The 24,949-nt window shown below is 41.2% G+C and overlaps 1 protein-coding gene across 2 annotated transcripts in view; it reads right to left on the reverse strand.

The window, feature by feature from the left end:
* Nucleotides 1-18,697, reverse strand: part of LARP4B (La ribonucleoprotein 4B) — a 55,939-nt gene extending 37,242 nt beyond the window's left edge. For both annotated transcript variants that reach the window (XM_071428631.1, XM_071428630.1), the window contains exons 1-2: nt 18,336-18,697; nt 217-351 (exon numbers count right to left, since the gene is read on the reverse strand). In XM_071428631.1, the coding sequence (XP_071284732.1) occupies nt 217-297 (81 nt within the window). In that variant the 5' untranslated portion in view covers nt 298-351; nt 18,336-18,697. The remainder of the gene's footprint in view (nt 1-216; nt 352-18,335) is intronic.
* Between the last annotated feature and the right edge of the window lie 6,252 nt (nt 18,698-24,949).

Genomic DNA, 24,949 nt, shown 5'->3' on the forward strand with positions numbered 1-24,949 from the left:
CCCCCCAAAGAGCTGAAGCCAAGCTAAGTTGAGGTTTCTAGTCAGTATGGAGAATTAACCACCTCCAACAGCTCTGCTCTGGCTGTTTAATGTTTCAATGCTTTCTGTCAGCCAACTGTCTTCTAAAATGTTCTGACCTAAAATTTTGATTAAGACATAATGAAAACACAATGTTTCCTACAGCACACCAGGGGAACATGCAATTAGAATACTTACTAGATGAGAACCGTCCTTAACTTCTTGTACTTGCTGCACCTGCGGTTCAGCCACAACTTTAGTGTCCTGATCAGAAGTCATGAGCTGTCTGCTTTTTGGCTGCTCAGAGAGAACTTTACTGGTCACCTTTGTAAGCTGCAGAAAGAAGAAGACAAAAGATTCTGTAAGTGGTTGTTGAAATTCCTCAGAACCACAGCCACTCCAGACACGCCACCCTGACTCAGAGCAAAGGCCCAAAGAACTTCCACACAATTCGGTCAGGATTATGCATCCAGAGAAAACATAAAATGAGGATAAAGCCACCTTGCAGATACACTCAGCTCCCAGTCACTGGCTGCCTTGGGATTACAGATGAACACTTGCCACAGCACTGGGCAGGGAAATTCCACTGGGAAAGCTTCTCTTGATTCTCACCTTATTCACACTGCATTTCAAACCATGATTTCTTCATATAACCTGCAGACTCCACTCACTAAGAAGCATTTAGTCACAAACACAAAACCTTTTTTCTAGAACTACTTTCATGGTCATTTTATCTTCGCAAGATTTAAGAAGCATGTTACAACAGTTCTGCTAGACTCAACCAGTTCTTCTGCTCTGTCATCCCAAAATCTTATTTTATTTGATTAAACAAGTGAAAAACTCAGTAGAGTTGAAAGTCTGACAGTGACATTGCTTTGAAATTTGATGCTATTATTTAATGCTGTTATTTTTAAAAGACGCCAAAAAAACCAATTAAAGCATGAAGTCTCAAAGTAAATATTGAGGTGTGAAAATCAGGCTTTTTTTTTCTTTTCTAAAAAGATGTAAAATGCTTTTTTAGTTTTTTATTCATAGGAAATTCCAGTACTGTATCTGTAACAATGCATGAGGAAGATCTTTTGCCTTCAAGTTGGTGACACCAAACATGCAATCTCCCTAAAATGAAAAGGTAAAGATTTGTAGCACACGTAAGCTAATGGTAATGTTCCATTCTTTAGGAACATAAGCTCCTTTTAGGCTACCTTGACTCCAAGACTAGAGTTAAGAAGACTTTCAGTCTAGAGCATTATGGCTTTCCATGAGTCTCCTTTACACTGTATTTTGAAATGGACAAAAGCAAATACAAATGCAACTGACTGAATATATTCCAATATTTTCAAAGAAAATTACTATGCTCAGCTATAAACTGATTTGAGCACCTGTATTACAGGATTATGCAAAAGGTATTTTGTACATATAGCTGAAGAAACAAATATACTGACATCCCCAAGAAGATGAACATTTCAGCTTACATGAATTACCTCATGCTATTGATGGGAAGTTAGCACAAAAAGTATGCTTTCAAAAGAAACACAAGTCACTGTTATATTCTCAGAAGTTTCTTTTCTTAACACTATGTCTCTCACCCTGGAATAGAAACTACTTAAGGAAGAAATGGCACAGACAAAAAACCACATTATAATGGAACTAAAAAATTACACTATCCCTCACAGTGTTACACACAAATATACTCACAGGTTATGTAACAAAGTCTGGAATTCATTCAGGATGTTTATATTTTATAAAATAACCAAAAACTATCCTCAGGATGAAAGCAACTTTTCAAAAGCAGTTATAAACAGCCAGACTCTGTGTTGCTCAAAGCCATGCATGGGAAGAGGTAGACACTTTAGCACTGCGTGAAGTGTCTAAGCCTCCTGGAGAACACTTCTGCTCATGTTTTTTAAAGAAATTCTGTTTAGCCTTTCCAAATTCTGGATTAATTTTTCTTTCTAAAAAGAGCCCAAGACTCCTTACTCATTTCACATTCACTGTGTGTAACCTCCACTGCTGTTCATACTACCCTTGGGCATAGCTTTAGTCCAGATTCATAAGCTAAAGGCTACTTTAGAGAAAGACAAGCATGTTCCAGTCAGCAGTGGTGGTATCTACTCAGCATTTTGATCCCCATATCCATGTTAAGGTACCTCTTTATAGCCTTCTGTCACCTGTTTATCTCACATATTCCCATTCCCTTCTAGGATCAGCCAGTCCAGAGCCATGCTGCAATCTCTTCCATCCTCTGGTACACTGTGTTAACACCAGAACTTTTTAAGTTTATGCATAAAGGAAGGGAAGGGAAACAGCTGCAATTATATGAATCTGTTAAACAAAAGGTAAAGTTCCACTACATATATGTCCTTTAAAGCATTTGCTGACTGGCAATCAAGCACAACATACCCAGCTAAATCATTAATTGCAGCTGAGGATAGACAGGTTGTCAGCTAACCTGACACCACACAACTGCAGTGTGCACACTGCAACTTCAAATTCCTCAGGTAAGCCACCAGCAATTAGAGCAGCATATCACTCTACTGCTTTTCAGAACTCCCTTAGATGAGATTATGCAAGATGCTTATCACAGGCCAAGTCTAGATTGAAGCCACAGGTAACTTTGCTTACTCAGACTCATAATCATATTCTCATTAGACACATGGATTTGTTGTGATACACACCATACTAATACCACTCACCTTGAAAACAAATTATTTTTAGTAATTACAATGTCAAACCCATGTATTTAAGTTAAATTTTGATCACTAAGGATCAAAATGGCACTCCAAACAACAGCAATAAAGTAATTTGTTTGAAGAGGATAAAACCTGCTTTCCAAATCCCATGATTTTAACAATGATCAGCCTTTGCCTTTCTGCAAATGAGCAAGCCATACAGAAAGATCCCAAACACACAAGGAGGGAGCTTCTGTTGCAATTTCTCTTCACTTAATACACCCCACTGCTACAAGTCTGCAGGACGTCAAGTGCTCAGCTGCAAAATCCCAGTGGTTGTGAGATACTTGAAAACGACTCCACATGCAGGGCTGTTCTGCCGAGTTAATGCCACCTTTCCTACTGCAGAACTGCCACTTATTGGAGTCCTAGAGAACAAAACCCACATGACAGCAGACTCCCATGACTATCATGTCAGAGAATACAAGGGCTGTAGAAAAAGGCAGTGATACTTCAGGAAAGAGAAAACCAATAAAAATCATGGAATGTTAAAAGCTCTCCATATGATATGTTTTAGCATGTTTTTCATTAGTATTGATATATCTCTTCATATAAAAGCTTATTTATACAAACCACAATCAATAACTGGCAATTCTAGAAACCACAGGTACATATTCACTGTTTGAAAGAGCTTATCAGCTGAATTAGTGACAAGTCAAATGGAGCATTTTAATGCAGCAATAAAAATTATCATCCAACTGAAGAGTTAACTTGTCCATGACTTGAAAAGATATGGTTTACCAGTCAGCACTTCAATGTATCTTTGCATAAATAAATGTTGCAGCAATAAGCAGGAGACATTCAAGAGAAAATTGCAAGTTGGCAAACCCTTTTGGGACAGAGATAGCACTACCTACAGCAGAACATTGAGCTATCACAATCAAATGACATTTTTTCATCACAGAATCACAGAGCAGTTTTTTAGTTGAAAGAGGCCTTTTGAAGGTCTTTAGTCCAACACCTCTGCAAGAAAGAGAGGACGTCTTCAATTAGATCAGATTGCTCAGAGTCCTGTCCAACCTGACCGTGAATGCTTCCAGGGATGGTGCATCCACCACTTCTTTGGGCAACCTGTGCCAGTGCATCACTGATTTAGAAGCAACCATTAATTTCAATTCTGCAAATGCATATAGTAAACCATTATATCCTTCTAGCTTGCCATTTGGTGATCATGCAGTAATAAGTTGAGTTCAGCAACTTGAGAATAACTCTGTTCTTGACTCTACTACAGACATTCAAGTACTTATTTCTACAACTATCTATCCCAAGAGAAACTGCCTAGATTTTATTGAGACTTACCAAAAGTAGTCCAAACTTGGTTTGTAAATAGCCAAGACAGAGAAGTTTAAAATACAAGAAAAACATTTTTCTTTAGAAACGGCACAATATTCAGCCATATTTGCTTTCCCCAAAACTGGAATACACTCTTCCATCTGCAAAACTAGTAATTGCAACAGCAAGAGTGCTTATTACTCCTTTTCTCATTAGTCACCAGATCTGTCCCTGTGGACACCTGTGAGTGGTTAACTTGAGGAGTTACAAGAATATTTTCAGGAGGGACTGAGACCATCTGGTCAAGCAACACGGGTATTTCAGCCTACTGGTTTCACTCTGCAACATCCACAACCACCTTCACAAATACAAAGATATGGGGTCTGTTTGGTGGGGGGGGAGAGGTTGATTTTTAATTTTTGTTTGTTTGTGAGGTTTTTTTGGGCAGTTGTAGCGTTTTGGTTTTTTTTAAAGCTGACAGCATGGTTCTTCACTGTAGAGTATTTTCAAAGCCATCTAGTTATAAGAATCCCATAATTTCAGAACATACAAACCAGCAATGGCCCACAGAATGACTACACAGATAAGTGCACACAACCACATGATCACTCTTGCCTGGGTGCCAAGCCAAGCAGAGCTGGGACTGCTCTCATCCAGAAGCCACACGTGTGTGTTAGTGTGGTGCCAACACCCAACTAACCTTTACACTGCATTTAGTGCAGCTTTGGGTATCTCAGTATGGGCAGAGTTAATGTGCAACTGTCTGAAGGTATTTATAAACACACTGCATCCACATGCACCACAACCTTGCAAATAGTTTGGAAAAGACATCTATCTCCTTGATTGTTACACAGCAAACAAAACCTCTACTGCTCTTGCTGACCTCCCTAAAAACCTCCCTGGAGTGTAGCCCCCAATCCTCCTGCTTTCACTGTAGACATCTCTAATTTTTCTCATTCATATTCAAAGTGTGCTTTTCTGCACTCTGTTTCACTGTCTAGAGTTACTACAGTCTGAGTAGCAGCATGTGTTCTCTCAATCAAATCAGTCACATAGATCTGTTATTTAAAAACATGCAAAACCCCAAACAATGCTCTAGGGCCGAGATCTTGCCTGCCAACTTTCAGCCCAGGGTAATCAGCCCTTAAAAAGAGATTTACAAATGCAAGTGCTGACAACTAACTTTCACCCTGCAAATAGCAACAGCATAAAACAAAAAAAGCTCGCTAGAATAAAAGAACTTTTCACTGCTCTTCCAGCAAGTACAAACAAAAATAGATTTGAGTTTGGCTTTGTGCAGAATTCTTCCTAGCAAACATGTCAGAAACTTTAAACACAGATTAAGTTTTCACAAGACTAATACAGAAATACACTTCAGTAACATGAGAAAGCTTAAAATGTTTTCTAAACAGAGGTGCATTGCTTAACTTGAGCCTCATAACAAACTTCCAGCTGCAAGCCAGAAATCCTCTTTCTACTGTGAGAGAGAACATTCTTTCTCACCATCTACCACACACTTGTGTACCCATGAGGATCACCACAGCAGAGGTAATCAGAGCTACCACTGACCTCAGCTCTGAAAAGTTTTAGCACCTGCTGAAGACATCACATAGACATTTATATGAGAAATAAGAGATGCCTTTCCCAAAAATATGCTACAATTTTAATACATTAGCTCCTCTTTAAATGAAGTTTAACTTTTCTTTATTAGCTTCACCAGCTTTGTGAATAGCCAAAGCATATGCAATATATCATGAGTTAATCATGTTCTAAGTCCCAGTGCCAACTCAGATACAGTATATTTGGTTAAGCTTATACAGCATCATCAAGAAAAACTGGAAAAACCCTAATCCTGAAAGGCTGAGAGTGTCCCTCTTAGTGTCATAAGCACTGATACAAACTTGCAATTTTCATCAGGTGGTTGTTTGAGGATACTTACAAAAAAATATCTCAGCTGTTAGAGCTGACCCATCATCCTGCTGCATGGGGCACATGCTACCATTCTGTAGATGAGTAACATCATCCAAGCTGTATCATGCCCACAGAGAAAACTTGTGACAGAACTCAGGGGTTTCCATCTTCCCCTTCAAAGTAGGAAATCAGTTTCTTTACAGAACAGATGTGACAAGCAATCCGGCTTTCAAAGGATGGCATTATTTAAAATAAAATATGCTGTGAAGAAGTTCCATTACCACAGCTGATAATATAGCTGTGAATAAGAAATCTAACAGCACCAAAAGCATATCTGTTTGTGGCCATCTCTGCAATCATCACTGTGCCTACATCAGTTGTAAAATCTCTATTACACAACAGCAATTAAAAAGCTGACACGACATAAATATTTAGTCACAGCATGTGTCTACAGAAGTCTTGAATGCAGGACTATTAAAAATCATCACAAGGTCGTCAATTTGTTTAACTGCTGATTAGCTCAACAGTTGGGGAAAAAGTTGAAAATTCACCTCTGGAGCTTATTGGTTAGACCCAGTGATTTATGCAAGTCTGTCAGATGAAGGTTTCAAAACATACGAGCATCCAGTGTACATGCCAGCGTGGTGGCTGAAAAGTTAAGATTTCAAAAAACCTGAGAAAAGTACCATTGGATTTGTTTCAGTTTTCCTTCCTGCCAAGAAATTACTTATGCCCCAGCACTCTCCAGAATAATGCAACTTCTGGGTTCCTGAAGAGGAACATGGACCTAAGCACTGGGGGCAAACCTGTAATAGAACACTTGGAAAACTCAAGGCACTTCAAAATGCACAAGGCAACAGCAAGAACTGCAGTGTCAGAAGAACAATTAAACCTTAATGCTGTACCTTTTTAACATCCTTCAACAGAAAACACAAATCATTTAGAGCTGCTGCTGCACCTACTTCACAACTTTGGGGTTTTTTTTATCCCTTCTGTTGTTTATAAGGTTAACAGCCTCCAAAATTGTTCTGCAACTCTATTAATTATTCGTTAAATGTAGTCTCTCCTTTTAAAAGGGCTGAAATAGTAAATCTTGCTGTTTAAAAGAAACACTCAATTTTTTTTTATTTAAAGATCTATGAAGCATTTCTTCCCAAGCAATTCACAACTCTCATCATTTACTGAGCATTCTCACTCACACAGAAACCTGTGCTATGAAGAGCACATCAGAACTGATTACTCTGCAAGTCTGGAAATCCAGATCATTACAGTAATTAGCTGTCCAAAAGATGCCAAGCAGCAAGTTACTAAACAAAGGTGATAAAATACCAAAGAAACCTGATACTGGTAAATGATGAGGACTCTGTACAGAGCCATACGAAAAACTCTTTCAGTGAAGAGCAAGAAAAATGGGAAGAGGGTAAAGTTACAGTCTTACTCAGCACCTCAAACAAGAAGATGATGTCAACAGCACACAGAAGATAACAGGATGACCTCCGCAAATAAAAAAATATGATTCTAATTTTGTATATATTTTTTGTATCATGATTATATTTTTTGTATCTAGCCTTTTATGCACTGCATTTAAAATATATTTGTGTAATTAAAATGAAATAATTTCACTACACTCAATGGTCTCTCACAGAATTTCTGCAGCCCTCCTGCATACCAAGAAACTACACATGCAGTTATTATCTGATGTGCACTCAAACATCACTCCAGAGATGGACCAAGAAGCCTGTGGCTCACATCCTCCTCAGTAATGCAATAAACCAGATATTTAATGGTATATAACCTAACAAAAATCTTACCATTTAAGAACACTAGCAGTGCCTACCAAGCAGGAATAAGCCACTAGGAAGACATTTTTATGCCTTATAAGAGTGTCATGTGCCTTGAAGACAAGAGTGATTGTGTCATGAGCAGTTTTCAGTTTGCTTATGGCTTGTTTCAGTTTTCAGTCTGAAGCAGCACTCTCCTGACTGCAGGCTGAAGCACATTACATTAAGAAACTCAACTCATTAATTAGCAGGAGTTGCTTCATGTTGCACATCCATCACAAAGCCACAAGCTTGTTTTCCTCACTGTAAGTGGACTAACAGCACACACCCTGCAGGTTATTCGTAAAGATATATATTTAATTTCTATTATAACTATCGTGCCAGATAAGATATTTATCAGATGATGATTTCAAAAGTACCACACTTAATTAAAATTCACCTCTCAACTCTCAGATTTGTGCATTTTCTAAGAAACCCCCCAAATGGCAGAGTTAAACTGTTAGCAGGTCAACCAAATCACGACAATTCTGAAAAATGGAATGCTAACTTAATATAAATTAATTATTATAGTAGTTCTCCACAACTTGTTCTCTCTTGATAAGCTGAATGTAGAATTACACATTCTACATTCATTACCAAGGTCTACAAAGAGCAGAAAACATCTCACATTGAATAAAAATGTCTTTTAACTTTCTCAGGAAAGAGATCAGGAATTTGTTGCTCAAGCAGATTAGGTAAGTACCTTGAAGTATAATGATTTTCCACTAAAATGCTCCATCACTTGCCCTCCCTTATATTTGTAAGCATTTGATTTCCTGCCTACCTCCCAGCTCTGGCACAACTTTTTACTTTTCCAGGACAGAAAACATCACCAGCAAGAACAGAATTTGAATAAATCTGAACACCCCCCTCTATAGTTAAACAGAACTACACACTAGTAGCCTGCACATGTACTTCACTTGTGAGGCCACCAAAACAGCAGTGGAGCAGAGAGGATTCAAGCTGAATGCCTGGTGGCAGCAACTCTTCTGTCCTGCTCTAGGAAACCGGAGGAGCAGAGAGCAGAACCTCAGCTCTCAGTGGAACTCAACAGCTGAGGTCCACATCACTCTGCTGCTGCTGTTACAAAGGATCACCAATTAAAAAAACCCAAAACAACTCAAAACCAAAAAAGGAAAGTAAAGGCTACAGTAACATATCTGCAGGAGCTTCACAACAGAAACCCCAGCAGATTGAACATTGTCTGTACTGAATTAAAGAATGAAAGGACAGGCCAGTGCAAGCCACTGCCTCTTCTGCACTGAAATAATCAGAAAACTAATTAAGCCTAAATACAGGGCAAACAATGCTTTAAAGTAGCTACTGAATGACTAGCTTAGAGTTGGACCCCACACTCTGCACAGCACTTCATAGCTGCCTCTGCTTTCAAACTACATTTGGAATACATTTGTTAAATAAGCCTAACCATAGAGGCTTCTAATTCTTCATATAATCTTCTAAAACCAGCCAGCCTAAACAATGACTATGTATATAAACCCCCTTATATTTATGTCTAACACGAGTTAAGAGAAACTGCAGGATGTGACGGAAGCTCCTTCCTTCAGCAGGATTTTTTCTTTAATTAATATATTTTAATAATCTCATCAGAGCATAGGCATCATATATTATACTAATGCACTATTCACATTGATTTCTTGTAACATTCCCATCCACCTACAAGGCAACAGCCTATGCCTGAAGTGTCCAGTGCAGTAGGATTCTCATCTGCAAACACAACAGCTGAGGCAATACAAAGAAAAGTCTTGGTATTTTTACTAATATGCATAAATTTAACTGCTAAAAATGTTTGCTTTCTACACAAATATTAATTCTAGATCTTTTAGGGTGGTCTTTCATAGGCTAATTGGATTTTCTCTGAAAGCCAAAGCTTTTCAATAACTTCAGAGGCCTTTATGCCAACAAATTAGCTGGGAGACTGTTCCAGGCTTTTAATGTAATACCAATATTTAATATCAAATTCTGCTCACTGATCCAGAAATTGTCATTTCATGCAAATGTTAAATGATGGGGGAAAAAAGCGATGGAAAGCACCACAAAGTATGTTTCTAAATTTTAGCACTATCAAATACAAAACCTCACCTGAAAGCAACCATCATCCATGTTGCTTGTTTTCACTAATATGACATGAGTCAAAAACTGCACAACACTTCTATACACACAGAAAGCAGAAGAGCAATTGATTAGAAACAGTAAATTGAATTGGTGAGAAAATTCGAGCTTGCCCTGGAGTAGACAGAGCAGGAACAAATACCTGTTAGCACTAATGACTGGGTTTCCCAAAAACTTGCTCATTCCTGTGCTATTTTTAAATAGTCAGTTACAGAACACTACATGGTAGCTTAAACTCTTGAACTCTTAAAATAGGCCTGTATTGCTCTTTCCCATAGCCAACCAAGACTTCATGAGGAGATTAACAAGGCTATCAGAAAATAGATCTATAATCTATTTCATTCAAACTATTCTCTATTTTGACAGATATCTTATCTCCAGCAGGTAAGCTTACTCTGGCACTCTGGACACCAAGTCTGTCTCATCCTACCATACCTTCTCTGAATTCATGCACATATGAAGAATTATTATGCAAAGATAATATCTTGCATAATAATGTATTTTCTTTGTTTTCTTTCCTTCCCCACATAACTGGCCTCCTCTCCCTTAACCAAGGAGGTGGGGGTGTTTTTTTGATGTTTGCTTTTCCCTAAAGTAGCTATTGAAGGGAAGTGTAAGATTAATTTTCCTATTCCCGTGCTAAAAGAAGCAACAATTAAGCATGCTAAGAACTCACACAGAGAAGTCAAGTTTAGGAGACTGTTGCACTTTCACTGCAAGAGACAGTTTCAGTCTAAGACTTTTAATTCCTGACTTTGAGTGAAAACTAAAAAGATTCTGAACTTTGTTGGATAACATACTCACCAGCACCTCAGGCTCACTGTGAGTGGACCTGTCATTTCATAAATTCTGTTTGTTTAACAAAACAACTGCCAATTCCAAAGTATTTTTACTAGGTGCCTCAAGTTTTTAAAGCTAAGAGGCAGCAACTGATGGTCTTTTCCCAGCTCTTCAAAGAAACACTAAATCTTCAAATGCTGTAACACATGCTGAGGTTCCAGGAGGCTTAGCACTTGCTTAGAGGGAACAAGTTAAATGTTGTGCATGAAGAGGGTGAGTTTGGCAATGCTGGGAACAACGAACTTCCTTGTTTCAATTACTGAATGTTCCTCCTCACGATTTACCAATACCAGCTCTAAGTTTTCCGCATTCTTCACAACATTGCTAGCCAGAGAGTGGCTGAAGCACTCACAGCCTGCCTGTGACTCCAGGCAGGACACTTGGCAAAGGTGAAGGAAACAACTAACCCAGCTTTGCCAGGCAGGATTTTATGAACAACATCTTCCTCAGAAAAATTCCAAAGCTGGCAGAAGCAGATGCAGCATTTTATGATGAAAGACAAGACTAAAAACACCACTTGAAGCTATAGGGTTAATATTCAGTGCAGTTTCAAGGGTGAGGTTAGAAGGCTGACCTTCTTTAACAGATCTTAATAGTCTTATCTTAGAATATTGCTATTACTTGGATTCCACGTTTCAAGTCTGCAATCAGCGTTGCACTTAAGCAAGAGGAGGTCAAAAGCTGCATATGGAATTTCCAGGATCCTTAGTATTTTTAGTACTTTGAATTATTATTTAAGACACACACACAGCTTCAAAGCCAATTTGCCATGTTCTTTATCATGGCATTCTGGGACCATACAATAAACTCCTAACTCAGGGAAGCAGAAATCTAACACCATGGATCTCAAATTCAAATGCACACAGAACTGGAATTCTGGAAAAGATTTGATGCAAACCAAAGGGACAACCATTACAGTCCTCCTGGAATATATTTTCCCTCACAACAGGCCTGAGAAAGCTAGGAGAGAAGAGGATCTATACCTACATAAAGTCCAAGTGAGAGGCATATATAACCATGTAGGATGTTGATGATGCCAGTGATAAGCAAAAAGGTACAGTGACAATTTTTGTCCCAACACCAATGCATACAGCAATCCTTGACAATGCAAAGACTATTTCAATAAACAGTCACTCTGCAAAACAAACAGCCTGGGATGAACTCCCCTCAATCTCTGTTTTTTTTTTTTTTTTTCAGATGACTTGAAAAGCAGTCATTGACCTAGAATGTTAGTTTAAGTTTTGAAACATCTTAAGGACTAAATCGAAATTGAAATTTACCTACTTACAGAAGAAGCATGATTTAACTTTAAAATTTTGTAAAAGAAAAGGAAACGAATGTTTTTTGCCAATGATTATTTCATTAACCTCTTTGCCAAAAATAGAATTTAACTCCAATAATCCAGTCATTTTAGCATTACTTCCTCTTTTAATAAAGGCTACCATCCTCCATTACAAGCTTCACCGAAACCAGAAGCAGCTCTTGCTTAGTTTTAAATCACTGTATGAAAGACTATTGGGTGCACATTTGTTCACAGTTAGAGCACCCCACCTTCTTAGAGTATCACTGTAATCAAAACTACTGGTAATTCAGGTTTTGACTCACAGTTAAAGGATGGACTGCCAATATTTTAGCTTGGATTTAATGACAATAATTTTTCATCGCAAGTCAAAATAACTGGGCACAGACCCTTCTAAAAATTTCACTTATTCCTTGAATCCAGTTAGAATACACACTGTTAACTAAGAAAATTATAATCATAAAATATAGACTATAAACTAAGCTGTAACATATGTTCATTAAAATGAGTCCCTTCCCTTCTTGATAGCATAATTTTTTTGACATTTATTATGAAGAATTGGACAAGAAGCTTTAAATTTGAGCAGGGACACAAACCCAAGATCCTGGAGAGATGCCAATGTAGACAATGATATTCTGACCAAATTGTTTGCCTTGCTGCTTTAAACAGCAACATGGTGACCATTTTCTCTCCCTATCTGTCGGGCAGCAACAACATTGAATGGGAATGAAACTCTGAGATAAGACTGCAAATTCTGCACATATAGGTAGCTCAGCACTTAGAGTAACCATGCCCCAGTACATTCTTCACTTCTGCTCTACTTTTTAATTCCTAGAACAAGAACCAGAAACCAGGAGGATATATCCAAACATTTGAGCATAAACCTCAGCACTGGGGTATGGAAAAGCAAGCTACTTTGGACACTGGCCTGTTGATTCATCAGTTCCTTGTTTGAACAGTCAGAGTCAGACTCTGTTGTGAGGCAACCTGTGACAGCATCACAACCTGTGAAAATACGCATATGGATACCAACAGTGACCGAAAACAAAACCATAAAGCTGCCAAGAGACATCACTGTAAAGCTTTCAAACCTTTCATTAAGTTTCTGCTGAATGAGATTTATGAAATGATTTTTTTTTCTCAACATAGTTACTATTTAACTAATATTTTGTTTCTTGGGTTTCCCTGTCGGATCACTGGCATCCTGTAACTATAAAATACTTTACTTAAAACAGACTGCAGAACATTAGATGGGCCGAGAAACACTGATAAACACTTTTAACAGAGTAACAGAAATCTATAGTGTTTTAAGCAAGTTTGCAATTCCCCTAACAAGACAGATGGAAGTCTGCCTTATGAATAGTACCAATAAAGTATTCACCGTTGTTGCTCACTTCCAGAAGTCAGGAGGGAAGGGCCAATAAGAGAGAATTAACCCATACAAAGGGAAAATATTGATTAGATACTTGTTCAAAAAATCACAAGAAATCCAGAAGCCAAATAAGGTGATACAGTATTTAGCCTTCCAAAAAGCCCAGCATTAGCTTTAGATAAAATAACTGTATGTTCTTCACACTGAAAACTCAGTGCATTCCTGAACATATCCCATGTAAAATTCTGATAGCATCTGAAGGTGTAATTTCCGAAGTCTGTGTTGCCAGTGTTTCCTGTTTTCAATAATGAAAGTGATACTGGCATTTTAGAAAAGAATCGCTAACAGATAAAGCAATTGTGTCCAATCCATCACAGGCTACCATGGCAGACCGATGTCTATACATTTCTATAGGCATCTATATTTCTATCTATATGTGCAATAGTCCAGAACTCAAAGCTGTGTATACCTGCCACTACCTTAGATACACATACACTGAACTCGATATCTGTGAACTCTACATGGCCACAGAGGCAATCCAGAATAAACCTGTACTGTAGGATATGCTCTCTGGAACACCAGCTCCTTACATGCCAACAGCCTTATGAGAATAACAACAGAGCTGCTGGAAGTGCAGAGGTGGCAATCCATTCAGCTTATGAACAACTGATTCCTTTTGTATTACATCATTCAACTACCCATTAAGGAGCTGGACTGACAGGATCCGGAATATGCATAGCCCAGCCCTCCCTGGTAAACGAGAGCATTCGAAAAGATTAAGACTCAAAGAAATTGGTGATTCATCAGGGTGTCAAAACAGCGCTTCCCCAATTCCCAGCAATGTTCTAGGCCAAGCAGCTAGCCACATATTAGTAACCTCTGTCAGACTTCCAATTTTGGAGTTAATTGTTGTTCCTGAAACACATACCCAGACACAAAATACCTGCAGCAGCACACATCACAGAATGAACATTGCCATGGCTATCCTAATCACACATTTATGCTGTATTACAGTCACACCTAATTTGAGCACTCCAAAGTGCCTTTGTTGTCTGTGGGTATTGCTCCTAGCACCTGCTGCTGAATGAGGGGGCACCGCCCTTTAGCAAGGGTATGAAACAGCTACACACACAGATGTGAAAGACCACTGATTTCATAAATCCTTGCCTCCATCACATCACCAAAATTTAAGTACCACCAGCTGGGAACCAATTAACAGAAATTGTTTCTATCTTGTAATACTTTTACGGAACTTAAGAAGATGAATGGGTGGAACAGAAATTGACTGCTGGTCTGTTTCTAACAAGTGCCTAAAACTTGTTGGTTGTAGACACATTTTTATCATTAGACAGTCAAAGTCATAAAGAGAAAAGAAACTGGTTGCTGGAATAGCAATGGAGCTTCTTCAATTATCTGGTATTTACAGTACAAAAAGGTTTTTTGACCAGGTGAAATATCACTCAGTTTTATATTCAATGAAGTTGCTTTAGAATGCTATTTTTGTGTTTAACTATTATTGATACACTAGCTTGACTTGAGTTTAGCACAGAAGAGTTAATGCACAGGAAAAGAAAGCAGAGCTTTCCCAAAGCATTAGCTCGAAAATGCAAATACAGTTAGAACTGGCGCCTTTGACAAAGCACATTATCAGTTCAGGGGAAGAGGTTGTGCGTGTGTGTCTTCTCTTTTTTTGAGGGATTACAAACTTTGAAATAGTGCTAGTTTTAAGTTTTACATCACTTTCCCCATCCTATTTCAATTAGTGGCTTCTGTGGTGAAATCCACTGGTCAAGATCTTGTATATGGACTAAGTTCAGTGTATTAATTTCAGCATGTGCATGCCTTGCTTTCAGAACAACATTGCTCAAACACCTTTCCAGGGCCTTTACTACAAGAGTAGCTTTTATTCTCATCTTCTACATAGCTCTCCACACATCATTGCCTATTTCAAAACTGCAGGGAGAGGGTTTATTTTCTTCCTTACAACGTCCTGTTTTGTAACATCCTGTCCATCCTACTCATACCTGTGTGCCCATTCTAAATGCAAATGCACAAGACTTCCCAATACACCTGGTGGCTGAGTATCACTGATTACATACAGGAAAAAAAATGCAGCCTGAGATTATTTTCTACAGTTATGTCGAAGACTTAGACAAACCTGTTGTCCAAAAATGCCATTTTGCTAGTAAATGCTTAGAGGAACAGAGAACTTTGCAAACCACACTTATTACGCCTTATGGCACGTAACAGTTTCTCACATGTGTGCATACATGCATACACACACAAATCACACTCCCAAAGCTTACTATTCTCCAGACTCCAGCAGAATATATTTCTTTGCTTGCTTCATCTCTTTCTGCCAGCAACAGCCCTCCTGACACTGCATTTGTGAGCTACCTCCACAGCCACCTTCTCACCTCCAAGGCAAGAGTGCTCTTCTTCAAGATCGATAAGGCTGCGGCCTTTGCAAAACCTGCTCCTTGCAGCACAGGCACAAGAAAAGTCAAGTGCTTTACATTCTTATTTGTGTGCCTTACCAGTTAATTTACGAGAATGTGAATGCCTGATGAATATATATAGACACCATGGAATTAAACATTAATAGCGCTGAAGGTCCTAAAAGCCACCTAGTTTGAAAAAAATCAAACTGATGGAATACATCTACACCTAATTACTTTGTTTTTTGTAACTCCTTTTTTGCTACCTTTAAGCTGTCACTTTAGATTTGTCATGCACTATGGTCACAAACATGCCTTTTCCGTGTCTAGCATGTGCATTCTGCGAGGTAATGTAATAAATATTTAACAAAGAGTTTATATTACCATGCCAATTAAGCTCTCAACTGATTTAAAGCCAAAGCTGCTGCAAGATATGAGACTTAATAAGGGATGCAGCAACAGATCGGTGCAGACCATGTAGATTAGACAAACCTGACTCTATTGACTCTGCATTTCAGTAAATAAACCAAGGATTTAACTTCACTCTAATTGAAATAAAACATCACCATCAGAAACTGCCTACATGGCATCTGTATGTCTCAAAGAAACAAAAACCACCAAACAAAATCCCATAACTGCCTCCAGTTCCAGATCTTCTGTTTTGCTCTGTAATGAAACATTTAAGATACAGCCCCATATCTAAGCACTATATATAATAAATACATATCAGCCATTTGTACTTTCTGTGTGTATATTGGCATTACAGCCAGCCATAAAAAGCAACCAAGGCAGCACATGCTTGTGTGTGCTTACACCTTTAGTCCTTCACAGTGTTTGTGTATAAATAGGTAAAAAAACCTGGAAAAATGGCAAGGTAAACAGTTCAATCTAACCCAGAACATTGTGTGCGCTTAAGGACCTGATTACATACAATTGTTTATTAAGGAACGTCCAAGAGATCAAATGCTTTCAATTTTCTGCTTGTAAATTCAATGTTTGTAATTCATTTAAGAAAACTTGTACCTCCATTTGAGTAAAGATTATTTTTCCCCCAAAATGTAAGACAAGTTAAACATAGAAGTAATTGTGGCTTCCATATAAAGAGCATACCCACATGAATGACAACACATCTAGAAGAATAAAATTTTCTGTAGACATTATGCATAAAATATACACTGCTTTTTTTATGTGTATTATCAGGCCTCAGCCTAGTTTTCACCTCCCTTTCATTTCACACCAAAAAAAAAAAAATTAAAAATATAAAAATATCAATGTTGTTCTAATAGCTGGGCTGAGTAAGCTGATTAGCTTTATATCTTGAAAACTGACTTGAAGAAATGCTTACAAATCAGCATCAGGGAGAAGTGAAAGTTCAACTGATAAAAAGTTACCAGACCAGAATCAAAACCCAAGAGTTGTGAAATACCAGCAAGCTGAAAAAAAAAAATACAACACGCTTTGACCTTTGAGAATTTATCCAATCTGTAAAAAACAGATAAGTCTGACACGAAACTTCAACCAGAAGACAGACCTTACAATAGCAATCCTTGAGGCAGCACTTAAGAAAGATTCTTTCTCCAATTTTACTAAGGATTCAGAGGCCAACAAAACTAGGCCAGAGACAAGAGGCAGAATCGGAAGCCAGAATTCCCATGGTTTTACCCCAAGAGTGACTCAAGTTTAAACAGTGGTTTTGAAACCAGCTCTCTCACTGTGGCCACAGGCAAGTCTTAACCACTTTGCCTCAATTCGCTTACCTACAGAATAAAAATAATTATACTTATCTGCCACACAGGAATCTCACACAACAAACACTGTTGGTAAGTGCACATCTGTTTAAACTGCGGACAAAGCTACGTAGTAATTTTGAGCACCTGGACAAACTGAAACCGAGAGTGAAAACAACTCCGAAGGCCCAACAACAACGAAATCCCGGGGGCAGCGCAGGGCCCGAGCGCTGCCCCGGCCCGCCGGCAATTCACCTGCTCGGGACACGGCTGCCGTGGAGAGTCAGCGCCGTACCCGGAGCCACGGGCCAGGGCCCGGCACCGCCCGCTGCTCCGCAGGGTCCCGGCCGCCCATCCGGCCCGGCCGGGCAGGCTCCAGGCGGGTCCCCCCGGCACTCGCCCCGTTCCCGCTCGGCCCGCGGCACACGCGGCTCTCCCGCAAGGCCCCGTCGGCGCGGGGGCAAAGCTCACCCGCTGTGCCCGGGGCGGCGAGGCCGCAGTGCGGGAGCGGCCCCGGCGGCTCGCCCGCCCTACCCCCGCCGGCACCGCGGCCCCGAACCGGGATCCTCCTCCTCCCTCCCGTCTCTCCCCCGGGAACCGCCTCGGGTGGGAAGATGGCGGCTCCGGCCGCCTCCCCGGTGCGAGGGGGCGACGGAGCGGGGGGTGTCGCTCCCCCTTCGGCCCCGCCATCCCCGCACACCGGGAGACGCGGCTGCGGAACGGCCCCTGCGGGCGCCGCCGCCCGGAGGGCGCGGGCCGGGCGGCCCCTCGCACTCACCTGTCACCAACAGCCGCCGCCGCCCTCGGGCCGGGTCTCGGCACGGGGGACGCGGGCGGGCACGGGGGCGGGGGGGGGGCTCCGCCGGCGCGGGGCCTTTCGCTCCTGTCGGGTTCCCGCGGGCGCCGGGGCCTCTCGCCGCGCCGCCGCCGCCGCCGGGGCCTCGCCGCCGGATGCCGTGAGGAGGAGAGCGGAGCGCGAGGCGGGGCCGAGGGGGCGCGGGCGGCGGCAGCGCCGGGGGCGGGCGGGCGGGGCGGGGGGGGGGCGCGGGGGGGCGGCGGCGGCTCCGGGCCCGAAACGTCTCCGAGCCGAGACTCAACCACCCGCTCGCATGAGAGACCCGCTTCCGGCTCCCGGCGGAAGTCCCGCCCCCGCCGGCGGAAGGGATTGGCCGGCGCCTCTCGGCCGGGCGCCGCCGCGCGCGGATTGGCGGAGCGGCGAAGGGGGGAGGGGGCCCCGGCGCGCGCGCGGCGTGTGACGCGCGGAGCGGCGCGTGAGGCGCCTGACGTCACCCGCCGCGGAGGGGCGCGAGGGGGCGGGGCCGGCACCGCCCGCCCTCCCGCTCCCTCCGCCGGAGGCGTTTTGTTCCTTCGCAGGCGCCGTAGCCTGGCCGGGAAGTGGCGGGAAAAGAGCCGGGAAAGGGAAGGGCAGGGGGAAGGGAAGGGGAAGCAACGGGAGGGCGGAGGGAGAGAGGAAGGGAAGGGCGGGTCACGGGTGATGTCGCGGAAGCGGCGCCTCCTGTCCCGCTGTCTCCGCCTGTGTCTCCGGCAGTGTCCAGCCGGCCCCGGGCGGTGTTTCAGGCCCGAGGGACGGAGCGGGCCGGGGCAGTGCCCGAGGCCGCGGCGCCTCAGCGAGGGCTGCGGGTGTGGAGCACGCCCAGGTCCGTGCTGTGCTGTGCTGCGGTGACACCGGGCACGTTGTCGCCTTCTGGAACCCTTCCATGGCAGCACGGGAGGGACCAGAGCCTGTCCGGAGTTACCGGAGAATGTCCCAGCTCCTGCTGCAGCAGCTCCTGTGGGAGTGAGCAGCTGTGGCTCAAAGGGAAGTGATAAACTTAAATCGGAGAGTTTTAGGAGAAGAGTATTTAATGACAGAGCCTTGTGTTTCATGTGGGTTGTGAAAGCCTGGAGAGTCTTGGCTCATAGAATCAGAATGGTTTGGCTTGGAAGGCGCCTTAAAGATCATCGAGTTCCAGCCCCCTGCCGTGGGCAGGGACACCTTCCCCTGGTCCGGGTTGCTCCGAGCCCCGTCGGCCTGGCCTGTAACGCTGCCAGAGATGGAGCATCCACAGCTTCTCTGGGAAATGCGTTCCAGTGTGTGAAAAACGCCAATCACTTGTTTTTAAAGTTTAATAGTAATAAAATGGTTATAAAAATAGTAATACAATTAGAGTAGTAATAAATTGGACAATTTGAATTAGGACAATATGAGACAATAGAGACAAAGAGTTACGGACCTCCAGGTACCTTTTTCTGGGCAGCATAAGCCCGAAAAAAGACACCCGTTAACAAAAGATTAACCCTTAAAAAACAATAGCCTGTTGCATATTCATACGCCTCATACATGATGCATAAATTCCATTCAAACACAGGATTCTGTCTGGTCAGTGTCAACTTCTTCCCCTGAATCCTAACAGCACCTTCGAAGCAGGAAGTTCGTTTCTTCTGATAACAGGGCAATAAATTCTCTTTCTCTGAAAGATTTAGGTGTCCTGTGACTGCTATCTTGCTGCAAGACCTTTCTTTAAAAAAAGTATCCTACATAGCATAGTTTCTATTTTAACATTTTTTTTTATAACCCAAAACTATATTTAACACACTACTTAAGAGAATTAACACAGCATAACTTTCTAACACAACACATATAATATTTATTTTAATATTTGTGAAAAGCCAATCATAAAATACGCATTTTTCACACACTGTGCCTCACCAGCCTCCCACTATTCATTGCACGGGGGAAAAGGAGGCAGAGGAAGCAAAGGGCTGAGGAACAATCCTGGGAAGACAAGGGCTGCAGCAGGAAGGCAGGATTGTTTTGTAAAGCAAGATCCACACATTGCTTCCCTCCAACAGCAAGTTCCAGTCCCCACAGAATGGCTGCTCTCTGCCACTGCCAAGGCTTGACAAGCAGAGAAACTGCTGGCAAGTACAAATGCATTTTGGTTTTAGGTGCTTGCTTCCTCCTGGGCTGGAGAATGCCAGGCTGGATTGAACAACATGCATGAGAAGAAGAAGGAATGTAGACAGAGGCAGGCACAGGACATTCTGGTTGGAACATGAGGGGTTTTTGCCAGTCTCTGTAGGATTCTCCCAACTTCTCAGCCTCAAGCTCTCTCACTCTTCCCAAGTTGGGGAATAGAGTAAATCTTCAGTTATATAAAACTGCAGTGAGCCCCACAAGATTCAAGAGTTCTTTTGTTTGACCAAGGAACAAACAAGTCTCATCAAACAGTTCTAGTTATTTAGTACAGATCATCATCTATTTTTAACTGCAGGTAATTAGGCAGAAGGGAAACCTGTGGTTTCCTCTTGGGACTTAGGGGGGAGAGGGAGGAAAGATGTCTAGAAAGGATCTTCTTCCAGGGCTCCCAGTCCTCAGCTTGTCTTCTACTTCAGGTGTGCCAAAACTACATCACCTTACAAGCAGTTGTCAATAGTTATCTGTACCATGTGTTGCTGCCTATCTGCATCTCAGAAATTAATCCAGATAGGATAATCGAGTTTTTAATCCTTACTAATAAGATTCATATGCCTGCCTTCCAGGTGTCTGCTAGAAATTCCCATAGAGACAATACAGCAATTAGAAGACCTATTTTAAGGACAGCCAAGCAGCCTTTTGGAATGGTTTTTGGGATAGTTTTAATGTTCTTGATGTCACTGTATTGTTAAAAATTCCTTGTTCGTAGGGACAATAAAGAACATCCCAGTGCAAGGACTTTACTCAGACCCCTCTGGACACAGAGCTTTGCTGTTCATTGAGGGAAGTGAATCTCAGTGCTCACTCTTGGGGAAAAAAGGAGATGTTTTCCATAGTCAGTTGTTTCACTTTTGCAGAATTGTCATGAGGAAAAAGCCCTGAGCAGAGAAAGATGGATAGGATAAAGCTTGATCAGGAAAAGGAATAAACCAGCTCTGAGAGTGGGTGTTCAGAAGGACAGACAGTACCTCAAGCAGTGCTGGGAGTGTCACTGATCCACAATGTGGTCACCACATAGCCACTGTATAAACACTTGATTGCTTAGAAGTCTATCTAATGTTTCTTAAAAATTTATTTTATAAAGGAGTTTTATATAATTTTGCTCTTTAATGCCAGACCATTCTTCAGCAGACTGCAGTACTTGTCAAGAAAAGAAAAAAAAAAAAGAATGGCTTGATTTTAAACTCTCAGACATGATAAGCCCCATTATATCCTTGTTCTTGAGGGGCCTCAAAATTCCTTATCCCTTAGGCATGCAGTCTTCACATCTTCCCAAGCTTCACATATTCCCATGCAACACTTGGTGAAACACTTTTTCTGGAAAGTAATAAGAGTTTCCTACCTGCCTGGGCCCCTTCTGATTCTCACTGTGGGGGATGTAAAACTTAATCTCTAAAAATGCTTCTGTTTTTTAATGGCACACTGCTGAGACCAAAGAGGTTTGATGTTTTCCTTGGTAGCTGAGGAGTGTGTGCCCAGATGGGAGTGAAATGTTACAGATTTCATGGGTGCTATGTGTGGTAGTAGAAAATACTCCTGTTTCTTCTACCTCTCATACTCAGCAGTCAGGAGAGAGAGTGCACCTCTGAAGGAGCAATGTTCATGAGTGATTAGACCCTCAGTCCACAAAAATCAAGCAAGATTAGACTAACTAATTGTTTTTTCCTTGATTTGTGGTCAATCAGATATAAAAAGGACTATGTAATTTACTTCTCAGTATATTAGTGATATATTCTTAAAATTACATTTTCATCTGGAGAAGAGGAGTCTCAGGGGGAGCCTCATTGCTGTCTAAAACTCCCTGCCAGGAGGTTGTAGCCAAGTCAGGGGCAGTCTCTTCTGTCAAAACTCAAGTGAAAGGATGAGAGGGAATGGCCTTTAGTTGTGCCAGGGGAAGTTCAGCTTAGATATTAGAAAAAAAAAATGTTCACTGGAAGAGTGGTCAGGCACTGGGATGAGCTGCCCAGAGGGCAGTGGAGTTTTTGGAAGTGTTCAAGAGTTGCTTGGATGTGGCACTTAGGGATGTGGTTTAGGGATGGTTTTGGAAGTGCTGAGCTGATGGCTGGTCTAGATCATCTTGAAGGTCTCTTCCAACCTCTTTCATTCTGTGATTCTGTAAGTGTTTTAATTAGGATTCATAGTTCAGGGAAAAAAAAAAGGTCTTTGATATGCTTAAGAGGATAACTCTGTACAAAGAGAAACTGCAAATAATGCAGTGTTACTGAAAGCTAAACCTAGAACTGAGCAGTCAGAAAATCAAACCCTCAAAAGTCACTGGATGTACTGAAACACCTGGGCTTTACAATCTTTATGATTTCCTCTCAATATAATAAAAAGGATATTTCCTTCATCACAAGAGCATAGAGGGTTAATTCATTGGAGTTTGTGAGGCACTTGGGTGGTATGATAAAAACGTCTACTAACACAGAACTAGATTTCTGCTTTGTAAGGAATTTCCTGGTTTGGACTACCTTTTTTTTTATTTATTTAAAAATTTAAAATTTTTTTTTTTAGTTTATTTGTGTTTTTGTTGAAACACACTCTCATAAAATATTTTACCCTTCAGACCTATGGGATAAGGCTTCATGAATCACTAGTATTTAGGAATTGTTGACCTAGAACATTTGCCAAAAGTCACAGAGCACTTAGTACTCTGCAATTTTGTGAGATCTTATGAGTCAAGTAATGTTTTACAATTCCTGAAGCTATTACCCAGCTTTGCAGGAAGAGAGGTATTTTGAAACCTAAGACACTAAATGATGGTAACAAAGGGCTATTCCTGTCATAAAACTTTAATAGAATCCTGTAACCAGTCTCTATTGCATGGATTTGATGAGTGACATTTTTAAGTATATATTATTTCTATGTCAGTATCTTCTGTAAGTCCCAAGTAAATATGTGATTGTGCCTAAGACAGACCTTGTGCCAAGTAGAACCATCTCAACAGCCAGTGTGGAGGAGATTAGAAGCATAATAATCCTTCCAAAGGGAGGGGAAACTGAGAGAGATTAGGTGACCTGATGAAAGATTATACAAGATAGGCACATCTAAATTTCAGCTCCAAGTGGTATCCTACATTTAGTGAAATGTTCAGGCTTCCTTTGTAGCTAAGGGAAAATAAATTATCAAGTAAACTGATGAAAGGCCATTATTGATCAGATAGATTTATTATCCCTGTTATCCCATGCATCTCTTACTGAAGGAATGGCCCATTTTCAGATGAGGACAGAGCTATGTTCCAGTATAACTTTTCTTGTTTGATGTTTAATGGCATGCTCTTCACTTTCTCAACTAAGTGCAGATGTGTAACACAGTATTCAGTCTTGATAAAAGCAGGTGATAATGGAGATCTGGTTCTGTTCTAGTTGAACAATCATTTATAACACTGTTGTGAGGCTATCAAGAGACAATTCCTTAATTACATGCAGTGCCAGAATGCAGCTGGGCTGCAGTGGAATCCTGGTGCCAGGCAGCAGCACTGAGTGCCCACACGTGGTTGGCAACACGCACACGTGCACTTTGTGTCTTTCTTGGATCTTGGATATCAAGTGCTGCTGTAGAACCACTTAAAACAGCCCCACTCTCAGCAGATTTTCCCTCTGGCCTTATCCCTGCAGCAGGTGAGTCTGAATTCTTTAAGAGACAGAGAGCATTTTAAAATCAGGCTGTAGGGTGGCTGCGAGCATTGTTAAATCTGGGTTTCATGAACACCCTGTAAAAAATGTCTAAGCTGTAGATGGTTCCATAAATACTAAAACTGTTGTTTACAGCAGCTGATTGCAAACTTTCAGGAGGTGGTTTAACAGTGATAATTACTGATAATTGAGCATAATCACAAATCTGAAAGCTGCCATTCTGTTTCATGGACCTTGCACTACCATAAAACTGGCACAGGCCTTACTCTGCCTATAGATAGCAGGTTTGTAGCAGAGACAGGACTTGAAAGCAGACTTGACTCTTGCATATTCTGGGTCTGAGCAATATTCTGTCTTTGATTTAGTTATTGTTAATCTGTGACATATTTATTTCTTTAGCTTAGGCCCATTTTTACAAGCTAATTAAAGCTTAATGAAAAATTGTATAATTTATACATTTTCTGGCTGAGTAAAATATTTTAAGGGGTCTGGAATATCATATTTTCTTAGCACTAAGGATGTTAGCAATTTTCTGCCTTTTTACCTAGTTTCATCATTCTATCACATCTGTTTCTGAGCACTTCACAACAGTCTTTAAATATCATTATAGCTCCTGTGTGAAGTATGAGTGTATTTATCCCTATCAACAGCTGGCAAACTAAGGCATGAAGGTGTTTGAGCTCTGTGTTGTAACAGGTCCCATTCAAAAGTTTTATATGCCCTGAAAAATGATCATAATTTTGTATCTCTGTCCTCTTAAGCACTATACTAAGATTCTGT

Source organism: Agelaius tricolor, unplaced genomic scaffold (assembly GCF_023055355.1).
Source record: "Agelaius tricolor isolate 1412-34295 unplaced genomic scaffold, bAgeTri1.0.p SCAF_6, whole genome shotgun sequence".
NCBI lineage: Eukaryota > Metazoa > Chordata > Aves > Passeriformes > Icteridae > Agelaius > Agelaius tricolor.